This window comes from Rosa chinensis, chromosome 5 (assembly GCF_002994745.2).
Source record: "Rosa chinensis cultivar Old Blush chromosome 5, RchiOBHm-V2, whole genome shotgun sequence".
Taxonomy (NCBI): Eukaryota; Viridiplantae; Streptophyta; class Magnoliopsida; order Rosales; family Rosaceae; genus Rosa; species Rosa chinensis.
Window position 1 is genome coordinate 47,359,364 of NC_037092.1, and position 17,385 is coordinate 47,376,748.

Below are 17,385 nucleotides of genomic sequence, written 5' to 3' on the forward strand. Positions count from 1 at the left end.
ACTCGTAATTTATTATAATAATCTCATCAAACGGTCGGTTTTCCTATTTTATTTAAGTTGATAGAGGTTTCTCTTTGGAGTGTATGATATATAAATATAAGTTTATAAAAAATATTATCTTTAAAGATTTATTTGTAAATAAAACCCGCAAGGCCCGCCCCGAAAAAGCCCTCAAGGCTTAGCCCGGCCCGCCCCGAAAAATCCCGCGAGGCCCGCATTAAATGGATGGGCTTGGATCCTTCAATTTACAATAAAGTCTGGCCCGACCCGGCCCGCTACTATTTAAAAATGGAGTAAGGCCCGGCCCGACCCGGTCCGTTGATGAGGCCTGATAGATCCAATGTGAAATCATGTCGCGGCCAATTCGATCATAATCCTTGTCCTAAAACAATGAAGATTCCAATTGTAGCAAGAAACTTTAGTTAATTAAAGACTAAAGAAAAGTAGGTGAAAGAGACAAGGAATATATGAACCTTCACTTTGCCCTTGCATGAAGTCACCCATTAATTAACTCCATGCAACAAATTAAAGCATATTTCATGCTTGCAGCATATCATTTCTTGATTTCTATATACACAAACGCACTGAAAGCACTCGATCTCCGACCTAGAGAAAGCTAGCTAGACAGAAAAGGAATAACCAAATCCAAAGAAATCACAAGCCAATCTTCAGAAGGCATTGTATGTTTATAAATCCATCCACCCACAGCTCCCATTTTCCCTCAGATTTCAGAAATACATCGATCAATATTGTGAGAGAGAGAAGTCAAATATATACTAATTACTTAAGGTATGGCAACGGAGGGAAGGCCATTTGCAGCAACAGCTAATCGGGTTTATGAAGATATTGAACTACCGTCATCAGCAGAATGGGTTCAAGACGAAGGATATGACACTCTCATTGTCAATCTACAGGGTTTGTCATAGTTCCCTAGCCTATTGTACATACTATTAAATTATCATCTACAATAATTAGGTTGAGGGTTAGTGGTGACGAATGAGCTAGAAAAACCTTATATATATGCAGACTGCATCGGGATAATATTTTGCTAAAACCTTACTTAATCAGGAACTTCACCAGTTCCATCGATTTTAGTCAGTTTCGATATACAAAATAATTAGTCGATTAATTTCATAGAGATGCATAGTACTCGTCATAATTTTCGAATATACGTACATACAATTCATGTGTATAAAAGCTGAAGTAATGCATTGATGCAGGATATAAGAAGGAGAATCTGAGGATCCAAGTAACCTCAACTCGAAACATAAGGGTGCTCGGTGAACGCCCAGTTCGTCCGGAAAACAATGTATGGCAGCGCTTCCGCAAAGAAATTCAAGTTCCATCAAACTGTGATGTTAATGAAACCTCTGCCAGGTTTGACAACGGCTTCCTTTACGTCAAGATTCCGAAAACCATAGCTCCGGTTGAGACAGCAGCACAAAAGGATCAGAAACCACTAAAGCCAGCAACTGAAAAACCACCACCACCCGTAGAAGCAAAAATTCCAAAGCCTCAAAAGCCCACAAGCAGCACTACCACTTATGTACCACAACCCGCAGCAGCTTCGACTCAGGAGATCAACAATGCTCAAAAGACCAATGCTGCGGCTCAAGAACAAGTACCGCCTTCAAAACCCATTCAGGAGAACAAAACCGATGGATCTCTAGAGAAGGAGAAGGTATATGCAGCTGTTACTACTGATCAACCAAGTAAGGTGGATAAGAGCGGTACTACTTATGAGGGAGCAGCTGAGACTTCTAAGAAGACATCGATGGAGAAAGAAAAGAGTGATGGGTTTTCGGCAAATGCTCAAAATGTCGAAGAAAAATCACCTACTACTGAAGATGCTAATCGCGGTAAAATGGTTGATCGGGAATATTCAACAAAGGAGGATGCAAAACCTGAGGAGTACTGTAGTATGAGGCCACGAGGGCGTGGTTATTTCAGGCAGGTTGTTGATGGGTTGGTCATGGAGCTCAAGGAGCCAAGGAAAGTGGTAATAAACTTGGCTGTGGCAATTGGATTTGTTCTAATAATAGGTTTATATGTTAAATATGCTATCAATTCCATTGAGGAATTCAAACGCCAAGAGCTGTAACTAAATGTAAGACAGTACATGTGCATGGCACAATATCATATGCAAGATTACAATATACAGCATAAATTCAATAAAAAGGGCTTAATTTGATATAATTATGGGTAATTCTTAATTTTATTTATTAATAAAAGAGGCTTTCTTTTCTAAACTTTAATATCCCTTTAATGTGACATTAGATAGTTTTTGGCTATTATGGTAATTTTTTTGTTTTTTTTGTTTTGGGATTAGAAATAAAACAACAAAAGCTATATATTTCTTCCTGTTGTAAATAATTACGGCTAAATCGTGTAAATAGATGTAGAGTGATATGTGTCTATCCCTATCGATTAGTGATTGATAGACTTGTATGTAGGAGTAATTGATGTTGCTATTAAACGTTACCTTTTTGTGTACACCATATACTCCTATATAAACCTCCTCATGGTGAAATGAATAGATACACTCCATCTCTATGCATTCAAACTCTCACTCTTTTTGAAATACTTTACTTTCATTTTACAACACGTTATCAACACGAATAGCTCTAGGATTCGGATTGTGGATTGCCAAGAGAAGAGGCGAATAACTCTTGAGTTGCGGAGAAGAGGCGGTTCATCGATCATTCAATCAACGTCACCCTACTAGCTCTACAACCAAGTAGGTTTTCTAAATTTTCAATTTCACATTCATGATTATCAAGCCTTTGATTGAATAGGAAAAATCACCATGATGCATGAACCCTAATCCTATATGATTTATTTATTTGGTATATATATTTATATATATTCGTTCATGTGTCGCATACCAATTCAAAAACAAGCAAAAGCAGATAGTGCTGCTCCTGGGATTCGAACCCAGCAACAACATGCACCAACCCAGCATGTTGTCCACTGTGCTCTTATGGCAAGTTGGTATTTATCAACACCATTTAATATTAATTCTGCCAGAAGCAGATTCAACACCATTTAATTGGCAATTGATCAATCCATGTTTTGGTTTTGATTGATATTTATCCAAACTAATTACCACAATAATTTGCACTCATTACCATAATAATTTCACAATTTATCCTTTATTATTTAATTATTTCATCTTAATGACATATATTGCACTTATTACTATAACGATTTTGTGGTATTTATTTCCTTCATTATTTATTATCATAATGATTTTGTGGTGTTACTTGCTTCTCTATTTGATCATATTAAATTTAAATATTTTACTCGCTTAAATTCTTTGCATTAGAATATATAGGCGTAGAATGCAGGTACTTAATGAACCCGAAGTTCACAGATAAATATTGAACCAGAAGTTCATACATAAATATTGAACCAGAAGTTCACACGTATCGAACCCGTAGTTTCGATAACATTGAAAGGTTATTGATCTTTCCAACTAGGCTCATCCAATTAGATGCGATGTCTAGGTAAGATCCACTGAGGCAGTGTACTCAAGTGAGCCTCGCTCTACCTAAACCTCATACTCTTACCCGGTCATGTTTAATTGGAGTTACCGAAAGGGTTGAGTAATAACATTTCATGTGTATCGAACCTGTAATTTCGATAATGCCATATAAGGAACTTGAAGTTTCCTTCACAAATTCACCATACATGTTTAATCCTATTTTTCATATCGTGTTATAGAACCTGAAGTTCTTATTGATTGCTTATGGAAGTTATTACCCGAAGTTATTACCCATAGCACTAACTATTGTCCTTTAAATCCTCGTAGAGAATGTCAAATCTCAACAAGGTTGACTTTGTTGCTTTCGAAGTTTCCCGAAGGAACTACCTCAAGTGGACCCAGGATGTCAAGCTTTATCTGACTGCAAATAAGATGAGATCAACGATTATTGCTAACAACATCACCCCTGAAGATATGAAGGTAAGGGCTATGATTTTCATCAGGAAGCACTCAAGGTGGAATATTTAGCTGAAGAGGACCCACGGTCTCTTTGGGTCTCTCTAGAAGAGCGATTCAACCATCAGAGGGCCATCTACTTGCCGGAAGCAAGGCACGGTTGGTAGAACATACTTTTCCAGGATTTCAAGACTGTCAATGAGTATAACTCTGAAATCTGTCTGATTCAGTCACTACTAAAATTCTGTAGAGAAGAGCTCACAGAAGCTAATCTATTAGAGAAAACTTTCTCCACCTTCCCTCCTTCCTGTATGGTCCTGCAACAATAATAAGGGGAGAGAAACTTTGCTAGATTCTCAAAATTGGTCACCATCCTGTTGCTCGCTGAAAAGAACAATGACTTACTTTTGAGGAATGATCAAGCAAGGTCTAGCGGCACCAGAGCAGTTCCTTTGACTGAAGCAAATGTTATTTTCCATCACGAAAATAACTGTGCTAGGAGGAACCGGGCCGTGGAAGGGGAAGAAGGTCTGAATGTTTGAGACATGGAAGGATAAGTGAGCCCAGAAATGGGCCTTATGACAGTGACCACCTAGGAAATGGCCCACGTGGTAGAAACCGGAATGCCCAAGTCTGACAAGCTCAAATTAGAGAGAACGCTGGCCTGGCCCGTCGCCCTCAGAATTAGCATAATCTGTGTTATAGATATGGAGGCATTAACCATTGGTCCCGCACCTGCGATGCAACAGATGAAGATATAGGAGAGCATCACGGCAGACGCGGAACTCATGAGGCCAACCTTGTGGAAGAGTCAATCCCTATGGATACCACCTTTGAGATTACAGATTTCCAAGCAGCCAATGGATACATCGAGGATTGAAAAATTGAGGACATGGACATAATAAGCACTTGTGCCATATCTATATTATTGTTATGAAAAATGCCTTCTATTTTTCGGATTATCTTTGGTGATTTTTGGAATATTGGTTTTATATAATTTGGTTATGCTTGGATGTTTAATTCAATAAAGTAATTTATTTTCATACATGTGATCCATTGAATTAAATTTATGAATAGGCATGTCTTGTGGGGAAGTTTGTTGTCTGGCTGATAGTGCTACTACGCATACCATACTTCAAGATAGGAAGTATTTTTCAAACTTATTGTCTACTCATACCTCTATGACAACTATATCAGGTCAATCCAACCTGATAGAGGGCCATGACAAAGCCCATTTTATGTTGTCCAATGGTACTGAATTTACCGTTAATGAGGCCTTATATTCTTCACGTTTCAGAAGAACATTATTGAGTTTTAAAGTTATTTGGGCCAACGAATATCACGTTGAAACCACTGAGGAAAAAGGAGTGGAATATCTTTGCATAACCTTCAATTTTTATGGCCAGAAGCGTACAATATTAGAGAAGCTAAATGCCTTTTGAGTGGTCTCTACATGAATACAATTAGATCGGTAGAGGCAAATCACATAATTAGCCGGAAGCTAACCAATTCGAGCAACTACTTGCTTTGGCATAACCGTTTGGGACACCCAGGTCAAATTATGACGCGCCGTATCCTAAATTCATCCCAAGGACATCCACTTACCAATAAGGATCTTGTGTAAAGTAACAGATATTGCCAAGCTTGCTCATTGGGAAAATTATATGTAAGAACAACATATGCAAAGACTGAAAAAAACTCCGACCATTTTCTACAAAGGATAAGATGGGATATATGTGGACCTATCCAACCACCATGCAGACCATTTAAATATTTCATTGTTTTGGTTGATGCATCAATAAGGTGGTCACATGTTACACTATTATCCACAAGAAATGCTGCGTTTGCTGAACTCCTTGCCCAGATTATTAAATTAAGGGCTCACCACACAGATTATCCAATAAAGTCCATAAGACTTGATAATGCCGAAAAGTTTACATCGAAATCTTTTGATGATTATTGTGTGTCCCTTGGGATTAATGTTGAGTATCCAATTCCCTATGTTCACATCCAAAATGGTCTCGCAGAAGTATTCATTAAAAGATTACAAATGATCGCACAGATCTTGGTAATGCTCACCAAGCTTCCAATATCATTACCAAGATCTGTGTGGGGCTATGCAATTTTGCATGCAGCCATGTTGGTCCGACTGAGACTCATTGCCACCCAACCTTATTTCACATTACAGTTGGTGACTGGGTACGAACCTGATGCTTTGCACTTACATGTATTTGGGTTTGCAGTTTTCATGCCAATTGCGCTGCCACAATGTACAAAAATGGGTCTTCAACGAAGGATGGGCATATATGTCGGTTATGAATCCCCATCCACTATATGCTTTTTAGAGCCTTTGATGGTCGATCTCTTTTATCACTAGATTTGTGGATTGTCACTTTGATGAAAAAGTCTTCTCGTCGTTATGGGGATATAAGAACGTTACCATTCCAAATGAACAATGTGAATTGACGTGGAATGTCCCCACTATGTCTCATCTCGATCCCCTGTAGTACCCCAGAAATTTGTATTTATTTTTTGAGGATTTTCAAGAATCTAAATTGTGATTATTGGACAGTTTCGTGGCTCGTGGATGGAGCGGAAGTGTTTCGGGCAAATAATTATTCAAAGAATATGGTTTTAAAGGGGTTGCAAAGGTTGACTTTTTATTCGTTGGGTTTCTCCGAAAACTTCCTTCATGAAAGTTGTAGAGCGCGTCGATACGAGTTCGTGAACATGTGGAACGCAAGAATCAGAGTTTGTATGAGAAAGTTATGAGAGTTTGACGTTTGGGAAAATTCTATAAATAGGAAATTTACTATTTTCATTTCGTAGATTCTTTTCGGAAACTTTACTACTTTTTTCGAAAACTTACTATTTTCATTTTGGGAAATTTCCATTTCCGGAAATCAGATTCTCTCTGTTCTCTCTCCTCATACCGCGCAACCCGACGGTGACCCGACCCGGATCCATCTCCGTTTTCCGGCAACGCACGACGACAGACCCGGCCCAAATCGATCGCCCAGCCCTTCTCCGTCGACCCTTGGTGTCAGTTTCACCGGTGGAGTAACCCAGAAGGAGATCAAAGACGTGAACAGTGACGGCAGACCAACCTGATCGGAAATCCACTTTTCGGGCGACATCTCGGCCGATCCTTCTCGGTTTTGGAATCTTCTCCTCCTCTTAATCATCCTCATACCCGCCTTGAAGGACGATTTTGCGTGTGGAGTGGAAGATCAAGGGTTGAAGATCTGTGGTGCACAGTGAATCTGGAGAGTGATCAGACGGCAACGATTGATCGATCTTGCAGGCATGATCTAGGACGATCTAGACCGATTTAGGCTTAGCTCTAGGTATGAAAGTTGCTCTACTCTTCATGTTGATCATGTTTGTTGGCCTTGATTTTCCGGTGGTCGAGTTTGACCGGGCGGCGGCACCACCTTCTGTGGAGGCGCTGGTGGGGGCCTACCGGCCATGTAATGGATAGTTTTTGGTTTTATATATCATCTACTCGTCGATACGAGCATTTCGATATATAATAAGCAATTTTTGGAGATCGTATGAATATATTATGATTTTTACGGTTTCGGACCATTTGATGATTTGATCCGTGAGGATTTGAGAGTCCGATCGACTTGTGATTTTGACATATCGATCGTAGAAGTATTCCGGAGACTTTGGGAGGTCTTGGATGTGGTTTCGCCTCGATTGGCGTTACTTTGAGAATTGTGGTTCGATTTGGGGATTCAAACTTTAATTATTTGTGATTCATTGACTGAATCAAGGCTATGTGTTCAAGTGCTTGTTGGACTTGTTGAATGGATTTCGGCGATTGTGCTTGTTTTGGTTCTCGTGTGAAGACACAGCGGGATTCAAAGGTGAGTAAATCTCACGATATTTGTTATGAGCATGATCGATATTTGTTATGAGCAAGATTACCCTATTGTCTTGGAGTTATTAGGTTAACTACGACTATAGTTGGTATTAGTGGTATTCTTGAGTGAATGACTACATATATATATATATATATATTTACGTGAAATATATGTGTATTGATGAATCTTTGTGATGATTTATGTAAAGCTTGTGTAGGAATATCTGTGTAATGAATCGTTGAAATCAGTATGATGAATCTTTGTGATGATTGCCATGTAAAGCTTGTGTAGGAATATCTGTGTAATGAATCATTGAAATCAGGGTGATGAATCTTCGTGATGATTGCTATATGCATGATGACAGGTGAAATCTGTGTGATGATTCGCTAGATCACGGCTATCTGTGTAATGACCGACAAAATCTATGTGATGATCAGCTGGACAATTGCTATCTATGTGATGATCAGTAGGACAACGGCTATCTGCGTAATGACCGGCAAAATCTATGTGATAATCAGCTGGACAATTGCTATCTATGTGATGATCCTTGAAATCTATGTGATGATCAGTAAGATGATGAATATCTGCATGATGATCGGTGGAATCTGTGCGATGATCAGTGTGATTACTGCTCGGTAGCAGAGCTGAATTGTTATTAAGTTAACAATAATTGAGAAGACTGTTGTGATGGTCGGGGCTACCTAAAGACGTCAGAGTGTGGAATTACGATGACTACTTTGACTTGAATTACTTGACTTAATGTGACAACCTGAACTAAATTATATGCAGGGGTTACTATGAATTGTTTTGTTTGTTTTGAAATGTGATTGCTTTGTTTCTTCTTGATTGTATTGATTGCTGGTTTGATTTATCTTAAGAGCCATAGTGGTGACGAATTGTACTCTGTGGTGAGGATAGGAAGGTGATTCATTGTTTTTCACCTTTGATGTCATGTTGATGACAAAAAGCTCCTGGGGGGGAGGGGGGGGGGGAATGAGTGTGATTTGGAATTCCCCGTAGTCCGTTAGAATGGAGTCAAACATTGCTTGAGGAAGTCTTGTTTGATTGAATTTGTGTAATGGGACGCTAGTTGAGAATCTGAGCATGCGGCTTTAGTCACCAGTTGACTTATGTAGGCACGATATGAAAGGTTATGGAATTGATGGCCGTAGGTGTGAGATTGTGCATATCGTGTTTAGGTTGAGGTGACTTGAAAATGTGTTTTGCTTTGTGATTTTGAGTTTACTCATAAGGGCTTGCAAAAGCTTACCGGGTTTGTTGTGTGGCAATCCGGTGCACCATTCAAATGGTGTAGGGGTTAATCTTACACGTTAGGTAATGTGGCTGAAGCGGTGGCTGCATCCTTGCAGCTTTACGGTAGGAAGCCGTTTTTGTGACTTTACCGTTGATAAGGACTTTCATTGTGTAGTTAGCTCTGAGGAGCATTTACGTTTTATTTTTTTGTTGACAATTTAATTCATAAGCATTGTAATATATGACTCTGTGGAGCGGGTCAATATTGACATAGTGGGTTCAGGGCATCAATATGTGCTTGGGTTAAAAGGGAGAAAGTTTCTAGGTATTTTGTATTGATGGCTGCACGTTCACGCATATGTAATTATGGGATTATATATCGATTTTCATGTGTACAATCAGGGCGTGACATCCCCCAACCGCATAATGCGATAATGAAGTGCAGAGAATTCTAGATCTAGAGAGTGTAGCCCAAAATATGCTAGACGCTTTCTCTGATCTAGTGATAGGAGAAATAATTGCTATGTTTTTAATGCCATTCTCTCTACATTTTACGTAGTTATTTCCTTAACATTATCATTTCTAACTTACTTTGTTGTAATTAGGTACATTTGAGCTCCAAACGCAGGAAATGAGCTATCAAGAGCTAGAAATGAAGGCAAAGAAGAAATGAGGCGTAGAAATGAACAAGAAATGGAGAAATTAAGTTTTCCCAATCTGACTAGGAGAAGGAATCCTAGTTGAAGTATGAATCTTGAGTCAACTAGGAGTGAGCTCGTGGAAATGATGATCATAAATGAGAAATATTAATGATAGAATCCCAGTTAGACAAGGAAACCCATTCTTACGAGGAAAAGGAAACCTAACATAACTAGGAGTCCCTGTTGCACAAGGAAAGCTCAGGAAAGTTCCAGAACATCTCAAAAATGAAGAGTCCTAATTGGACTAGGAAACCTGTTTACATTAGGAGTCCTGATGATACTAGAATACCTAGGAAGGCTAGGAGATGTTGTGGCTTCAAGATGACTCAAGATTGTTCAAAAATGTTCTGGAGAATCAAAAATGGCATCATATACAAAGATGGGCTTCGAGAATGTCCAATTGAAGAAGCCTGGCCCAAAAGATTGAAGCTTGTGAGTTCCATGTGACCTTCTAGACAGCTCTTGACATCTCAGGGAGTTTTATTATCAATATTATTATTTTTTGCCATGAAAATAGAGAGAAGATTCAAGAAGATTTCGGCAAGAATCAATTTAGGAGAGTTTGGGAGAAAATATACTTCGTGTGCAATCAGGAAAAGAAAATAAAAGAGAATAGTTATCAATTTAGGTTTCTTGATTACTTTCAGAAAATAAAAGAGAATAATTATCAATTTAGGTTTCTTGATTACTTTCTACATGAAAGTTGGCTGAAATAGGGTCTAGGTTCATTGGTGATTTCGGCAATCAAGAGAAAGATATGGATTCTACTTCTCATGAAATATTTTGATTTGTCAAATGATGCAAGACAAGTAGAGAGAAGACATGGACACCAAGCCTAGCCGTGCACTATATAAGGAGGGGAGTATGAGATGTGAAAGTCATAATCAAAACCTAGAACCCCAGTAAAATTTCTCTCTCTCTCTCTCTCTCTCTCTCTCTCTCTCTCTCTCTCTCTCTCTCTCTCTCTCTCTCTCTCTCTCTCTCCTCCCTCGCACATTCTCTTTCTCTCTCTCTCTAGCCCTTTTCATTTTTTTCGTCAATTCCTCGCCGTCCTGCCACCAAATGGTGAGCCACCGATCTTGATAGAACCACCTTCTCCTCCTCCGCAAGTCTATAGTAGTGGGTCACGACAATTTAGCCAGAGAAGAGCGAATCGAAGCTCCTGATTCCAATTCTCCCAATTCCGGCCATCATCGTTGACAAAACCGGTCCTAATCGAAAAACCCATCCTTCGCTGATAAATCGCTCCAAGTTTCATGATCCAATTTGAGGTGTGGAAGGAGAATCGAAGATTTGAAGATTTTACTGTTCAAATCGACCCTTTTTCCTATCAAGCTCGATTTCCAGCCAACCAAGGTATTTCTAGGCTTTGTTGTAGTTGAGAAAGTTGTTTGGATTGTTCAGATGATCTTGCTGGTAGAATTTGGTGTCCCGGTTTGGAGTTGGCCGGCCGCCAATGTTGGTAGTGCGTGGAGGCGTATAGGACAGATTCTGGTTTGCTGTTTTTGGCTAGATAAATTAATTGGGAGTTGTAGAATTTTTAGATATGATTTTGGTAGAAATTGGAGAAGTTTTGATATCGATTTTGATTTTTCCAAAGTGTGGAGTTTTGATTATTGATTTACGAGAATCCGACCATCAGATTTCTCTCGGTTCTGCCCTAGAACCTTTAAATTAATGAATTGATGTTAGTGGTGAAGTTGGATTAAATCTGAGGAGTAATGGAGGTGTTAATTTACGAGAGTAATGTTTAGAGTCCGTTATAATTTAAAGTAAACATATTTTCAGAGGAATAGTTTAGTTGTTTATGATTGCTACTTTATACAGGACGAGAGAAGATCTCGTACGAGGAGAGTGCATATCGACGGTAGGATTAGCCGTATACTATGAGTGGACTTTTGTTCTAAATAATGATGCATGCATTTATTTCTTGAATTAATGCTTTATTTAATTATCATATTATATTTCGAGCATATGATTTGATTTCGAAATCTGATTTTGATTTTTCTCGTGGATTTGCTTTCAATGATGATTTTCAGAGATTGATTATGATTTATCTCGGCCATGAGTTTCAGATACGAATTTGTTATGCTCGGATTTGAATTTATGATTTATGTTGATTTTTGACAAATTATTTTTTCCGAGGTGATTTCCGGAATTGCATATTATAATTTATTTGTCGACTTTGAGATTTCTGGAATATTTCCGAAAATGTGATTTTCGATGGAATTATATCCATCTATCATTTCTCGCTTATTTGTTTATGGATTCGAGAATATCTTGGCGTGTGGGACACGTCGTTGATTCTTTTGTTTATCTTGAGATTTTCTGAGTACAGTTGGGAATTGTACACGTGATTTTCTTTTGAGAGATTTTGGGGAAGGCTTAATGGATTTACTGGATTTCAAATGTTTTCTTTCACCATACTTAGTTTGCTTTATTTTTAGTTCTCCTCCTCACGTGTCACTACACCAAAAACGTTAACGCACAACACTTTTTGCACAACGAAAATAAAAAAAGTGTTGTGTGATAAAGGAAAGTGAATCACACAACGTGTTTACTAAACTTACGTTGTATAAGGTGGTTAAAATTCTGAAGTTTTTGTTTAGAAGGTCATTGCACAATAGTTACAAGAATAATTTGTTGTGTGGATCATAAAAAAATAGCGACAGATTTCCTTCCTAGATCAACTCAAATTTGGCTCCAAATTAGTACTACATAGTACAACAGTATAGTTATATTTGATATTGTTGTATGAGAGTGGCATGCAAAACATGATACAACGGTTTTTTACTTTTGTTGTTTGATAAAGTGGGAAATATTTGGATGTGCCTTTATTTGGCCCAAAATGGCACTCAAGCCCCCCAAAACCTACAAGTTTTGATTGAAATATAGCACCAGATTGATGATCCCACAACCAAATGAGTTATTTCCGTTGTGTAAATAAGCATTGCCTAACATGTTACTTTGGTTGCATATTATAGCGGGAACTTTTCCCTCTTTGGAACCTTAGCTGAGGTTTAATTTGTTCAAAATCAGACAACAAAACTTTGTCTTTGTGTTGTCTGATTCATAAAGCAAAAATTAAAAGCCCGCCTTCGACAACTTTAATTAGCTAGGTCTATTGAATTTGCTGTCTCCCCGTCAACACTTTGTGAAAACAACCGTTTCCTCAACTCGACTGCACTCATCGTTTTTGATTTCAATCCCTCTTCTTGTTCATGTCTATCTCGCAAAAGCCAACCCATTTCCTCTCTCATCTCCCCTGACCTGCAAACCAAAAACGAAGAAGCTCGAAGTTTTGATTCTAAGCAACATCACCACGAAGGTAATTCCTTTTTCTCCTTCTCTAGATTTGGTCTCTTCGCCCCATTCTACCATGTTTGGATTTCCTGATTTTGATTTTAGGGTTTTTTTTCGTTTTCCAGATCGAGAAGAGACGCTCTTCATTCTTCTTTTCAATTGAACTACTTTTCGTGAGGAAAAGCTAGTTTCTCTTTCTTGATTTTCAATCTTTCATATCAATTTCTCTTTCAGCTTGGGGTTTCATAAGTGGTTTCTGAATAGGGTTTTGATTTGAGTTCCAAAAGGTGGAATGGTTTAGATCATCGTCATCGTCCACCTCCAGCAGCTCTCACTACATCTCCAAGTGCCTCTGAGGCACCGTCATTCTCCAGGTCCTCTACGGTCACATCCGCTTCTCCAACTCCGACCACATCATTTTTGGTAAGGTCCGCTCTCTCTCTCTCTCTCTCTCACACACACACACACACCCCTTTTGTTTTCAGCTCTAGGTCAATCTATTCTCATTTTAGTTTTGATTTTGGTGGAATTAGAAACATAGATGATATGATATGATATGTGATTTTTGACATTTCAAGAGAAATCGATAGAATTGGTGATAATTGGTGAAGTTGGGGGATGGTACAGTCTGTATGTGAGCAGCTTGTGTTTGGTACCATTAAAGACATTGCCATCCTACCATATAATGACAGATTCCGAACTCGAAACCGCCAGGTGTGTAGTTCAATTCAACAAGTTTCACCATTTTGTTTCATGAATTAACTAAATTGTATTACATTGAGTAAAATTAATTTTGTCCTCTTATTGTAAATGCAGGGCAAGGATCTTTTGATGGTTGTATCTTATTCTAGGAAGCTCTCGGTTCTTTCTTTATGCAACGAAATGCACAGGTGTATTTGTTCAATTTTCGTATTAGTTACTTCTTCATGAGCTGTAACAATAGAACAAATAGTTTAAAATGTAAGCATTTGCAGAGTCCCGATTATATGCTAAATGGGTACCTATTTTATGCTCTCTGTGTGCCTGATCTGTTCATGAAGTGTTGGAAATAATGAAAAGTGGTCATCTTTTGTCCTAATAAGTGTCCAGGTCTAGGAGATTGCTGGGATGAAAGGTTTGAACAGCTTTACGCTCAAAGTCTTCATTCAAAGAAACTTAGGCTTAGAAACACTACTAATATTCTCAAATCTCTCTCATATATTTTTGTTGCAGCTTGTGAGTTAGGTTTTGAGTTCTGTAAAAGAAATCAATCAAGTGTGTTTGTCCGCGAAAAGTATCCTAATCTAGGACAACTAGTGGAAAGTTGATTATCTGATTTTTTTTATTTATTTTTTTGTTATCTAAGTATTTGATTGAACTTTTCTATTCAATTTCTTCTGTCTTAATACCTGGGTCATATCTTGGAAAAACAAGGAGTATCAAGTCTTAAATCTATTGGAATTCACTAGCAAAAGGAAGCGTATGTCAGTAATTGTGCGTGATGAAGATGGGCAATTATTACTTTTCTGCAAAGGTGCTGACATGTTAGGCTCACATCTGGTCTTTAATTCCTTAGGGAATTGGTTTTGAATGCTGTTATATGTTCCTTTAGGGTTCTTTTCTTTTCAGGCCAAATAATGTTGTATATTCAAGCAGCTTTCGTATGTTGCTAAGCTTTGAATGTTTTATTTGGGGTTTCCTTCTGGTTAAGTACATTATTTAGTATACTAGTCAAAAAGTAGTGAGGATACATTGCCAAAAAAAAAAAGGAGTCTTAAAACTCTAAATAGATATCTAGCTATGACAAAAATGTTTGGATTCTGCTTATCTCATCCTCTCTCCCACAGTTAAATATATTATTTAGAGGCTTACAACTCTAATTGGTATCTAGATATAACAAACATTTCTTTGGACTCTGCAATAGTTCATCCCCTCTCTCAACCCCCCACCCCAAAGCATCCTAAACAGGGGAAGAGGAAAGCATGGATTTTTTTATCTTTTTTATCTTTATTAATCTTATATGTTCTCTTTAATTCCCATAATTCATTCCTTTATCTACATCCATAGCATCATTTTCGATCGACTGGCATAACATGAATGGCATGAATGAAGGATAGTTTCTTACTGGTAATTGATTGAAAAAGAGTCTAGGCATGATTCAAAGATAGTTACTTTCTGGTAATTGATTAAATGGGTGCAGTCTCCACTTACTATTTTTTGAGTTTCCACTACAAAGACCATATGTCATATGATCTTTTTAATCACAGAATGGAAATGGTCAATTTAACTTTTCTTATTAGGTACTAAGATTCTCTGGCTTTCGTATAAACTTGAAATCATGTAATTGTCACTCATCTATCGTACGGTGATATTTTCACATAATTGAAATACATATGATAGATATTTGTATTTTTTCTGCCTAGGAGAACCATAATGAGTTTTAGCCCCATATTTGAGGAAGTTTGGAGCAACATTCTGGAGCTTGTGCTGGGAGTTTTGAGTGAGACATCCTATACTGAGGTAATTAAATGCAGATGAGAGTAAAATAGTTTCAGTTTTTGTTTATAAAGAAGCATAGTAGTGAGATTTCAAGTTCTATTTGCAGCTTGGACATTGGAGTATTGATATAAGCACTAAAAATTGTATATTCAGCAACATTTATATATCAAGGTTTTAATTGCAACTCTTGATATCAGAACTAATCAAGTTCCAAAGCATTACCATATTCTTCAAATTTTGTTACTTGGATCATTTGCTTACAATCCTCTTCTACCAACATGTTTCATAATGGGAACAAGTAGAGGAAAGTGGAATTCACAATTTACTAACGCCATGTTGATCTTCAAAAGATAAGGGAAAGTAAATTGAAACAGCAAAATGTTTTGTCAAGAAACTATATGTTTTGAGAAGGAAAAAGTTCATTTCCCTTCTTATTTTACCGTGTGCTGTGCTTTAACTTTTTGCTTGGTTTTCTGTCATTCCCTTACTCAGATTTCTTGGCTATTTAGGATTTGTAGGCTTGCAGTTGGTAATGGCTTGGTCTGCAGGTTGAGTGTACTGTTGAAAGCATTTTCTACCGCTAAATCTGCAGGTTAGTCCTGTGACTTTCCTATCTGATATTCATTTTGTGCAAAAGATGCTATTTTATCTAAATCTAGTGGATGGTACTTCTAAAATTCGAGGGTACATTCCTTATAACAGTTATATTAACTTGGCTGGAAACATCTAACTAGCTATTTCATTGTCACTGCAGCTCCATAATGAAAACAATGATTATGACAGGGACAAAGAACTAGATTAACTATTTTAAACGTGTTAGCTTCAAGGGCAAGGGTTTAGGCCTATATTATAACCTTTGATATATCTCTCCCACTATTACCTAAAGCCTCTTTCCTTATTGATTATCATCTACATATGATTATCTCATTTATAGATAATTGTGCAGCTATACATATTAATCTCTTTGTATTTTGTTATCACTTTAGTGATTAAGTTCTACTACAATTGTAACTTTTGTATGCATATCAATATAAATATAGTCACTTGACTCAATTTTTCATAAGTGTGTTATTATGTCCATGCCTCATTCACCAAAATGATTCACTAATCCTTTTGATATAATTAACTGATTTCGATGGGAGAGGCAACAGCCAATACACCCAAGCAGATATTGATCAAGTGCGAAATGAGTGGGGAAAGTTTGTTGTCAACACATATGTGCATGAGTCATGAAGTAGCGCGCTTGTTGCTGGTACATTTTTGACAAGGAAAACATCTTTTTTGTGCTTCTCTGCTGGTACATTGTCACACACCATGTGTGGCATATTTTGGAACAATTTTTCTATGTATCAGCTTTTTGATGTCCCAAGTAGATGGGTATGCACTAAAATGCTTTTGTTGTTTAAAATGTTGGCTTCAATGATTGGGAAATGTACCCTTTTTTCTTTTGAAGTTTAAAGTATTGGTTAGATTAATCATTTGATGGTTTGCAATGTTTATATTTGATGAAGTACTGTTCATTTGGTAAATGGATCAAATGAATGCACAATCTAATTTAGGATGGGATGTTCAAATGATCACACAACAGATTAGATATAATGACGACTACATGTTGTCTGAATGGCAAAAAATGGGACAGAAACACATTACAATCAATCATATCACACATCGGTTTTTAACAAATTAGTGTCTTCTAATTTATATTCAGACAACAGAATCAATTGAACTATGTTGTCCTAAAATGTAATCACACAATAGAACCAATTGAACTTTGTTGTCTCAAAAGTTAATCATGCAACAGATATAGTCCAAAAACTGAAGTTTGAATAAAAATATGTTG

At 37.5% G+C, this 17,385-nt stretch overlaps 1 protein-coding gene across 1 annotated transcript; it reads left to right on the top strand.

Moving 5' to 3' along the window:
• Positions 1-626: 626 nt before the first annotated feature.
• LOC112166354 (inactive protein RESTRICTED TEV MOVEMENT 2) lies at positions 627-2,196 on the top strand. The gene is made up of 2 exons (XM_024303179.2): positions 627-915; positions 1,221-2,196. The coding sequence occupies exons 1-2, from the start codon at positions 792-794 to the stop codon at positions 2,099-2,101; spliced, it is 1,005 nt and encodes a 334-aa protein (XP_024158947.1). The 5' UTR covers positions 627-791; the 3' UTR covers positions 2,102-2,196.
• The last annotated feature ends 15,189 nt before the right edge of the window (positions 2,197-17,385 follow it).

Excerpts from the sequence above, each read along its gene's own strand:
- LOC112166354 (XM_024303179.2), top strand. The coding sequence starts at position 792 with ATGGCAACGGAGGGAAGGCCATTTGCAGCAACAGCTAATCGGGTTTAT. Across the intron at positions 916-1,220 it reads TCTCATTGTCAATCTACAGG|GATATAAGAAGGAGAATCTG; the intron begins GTTTGTCATAGT and ends GCATTGATGCAG.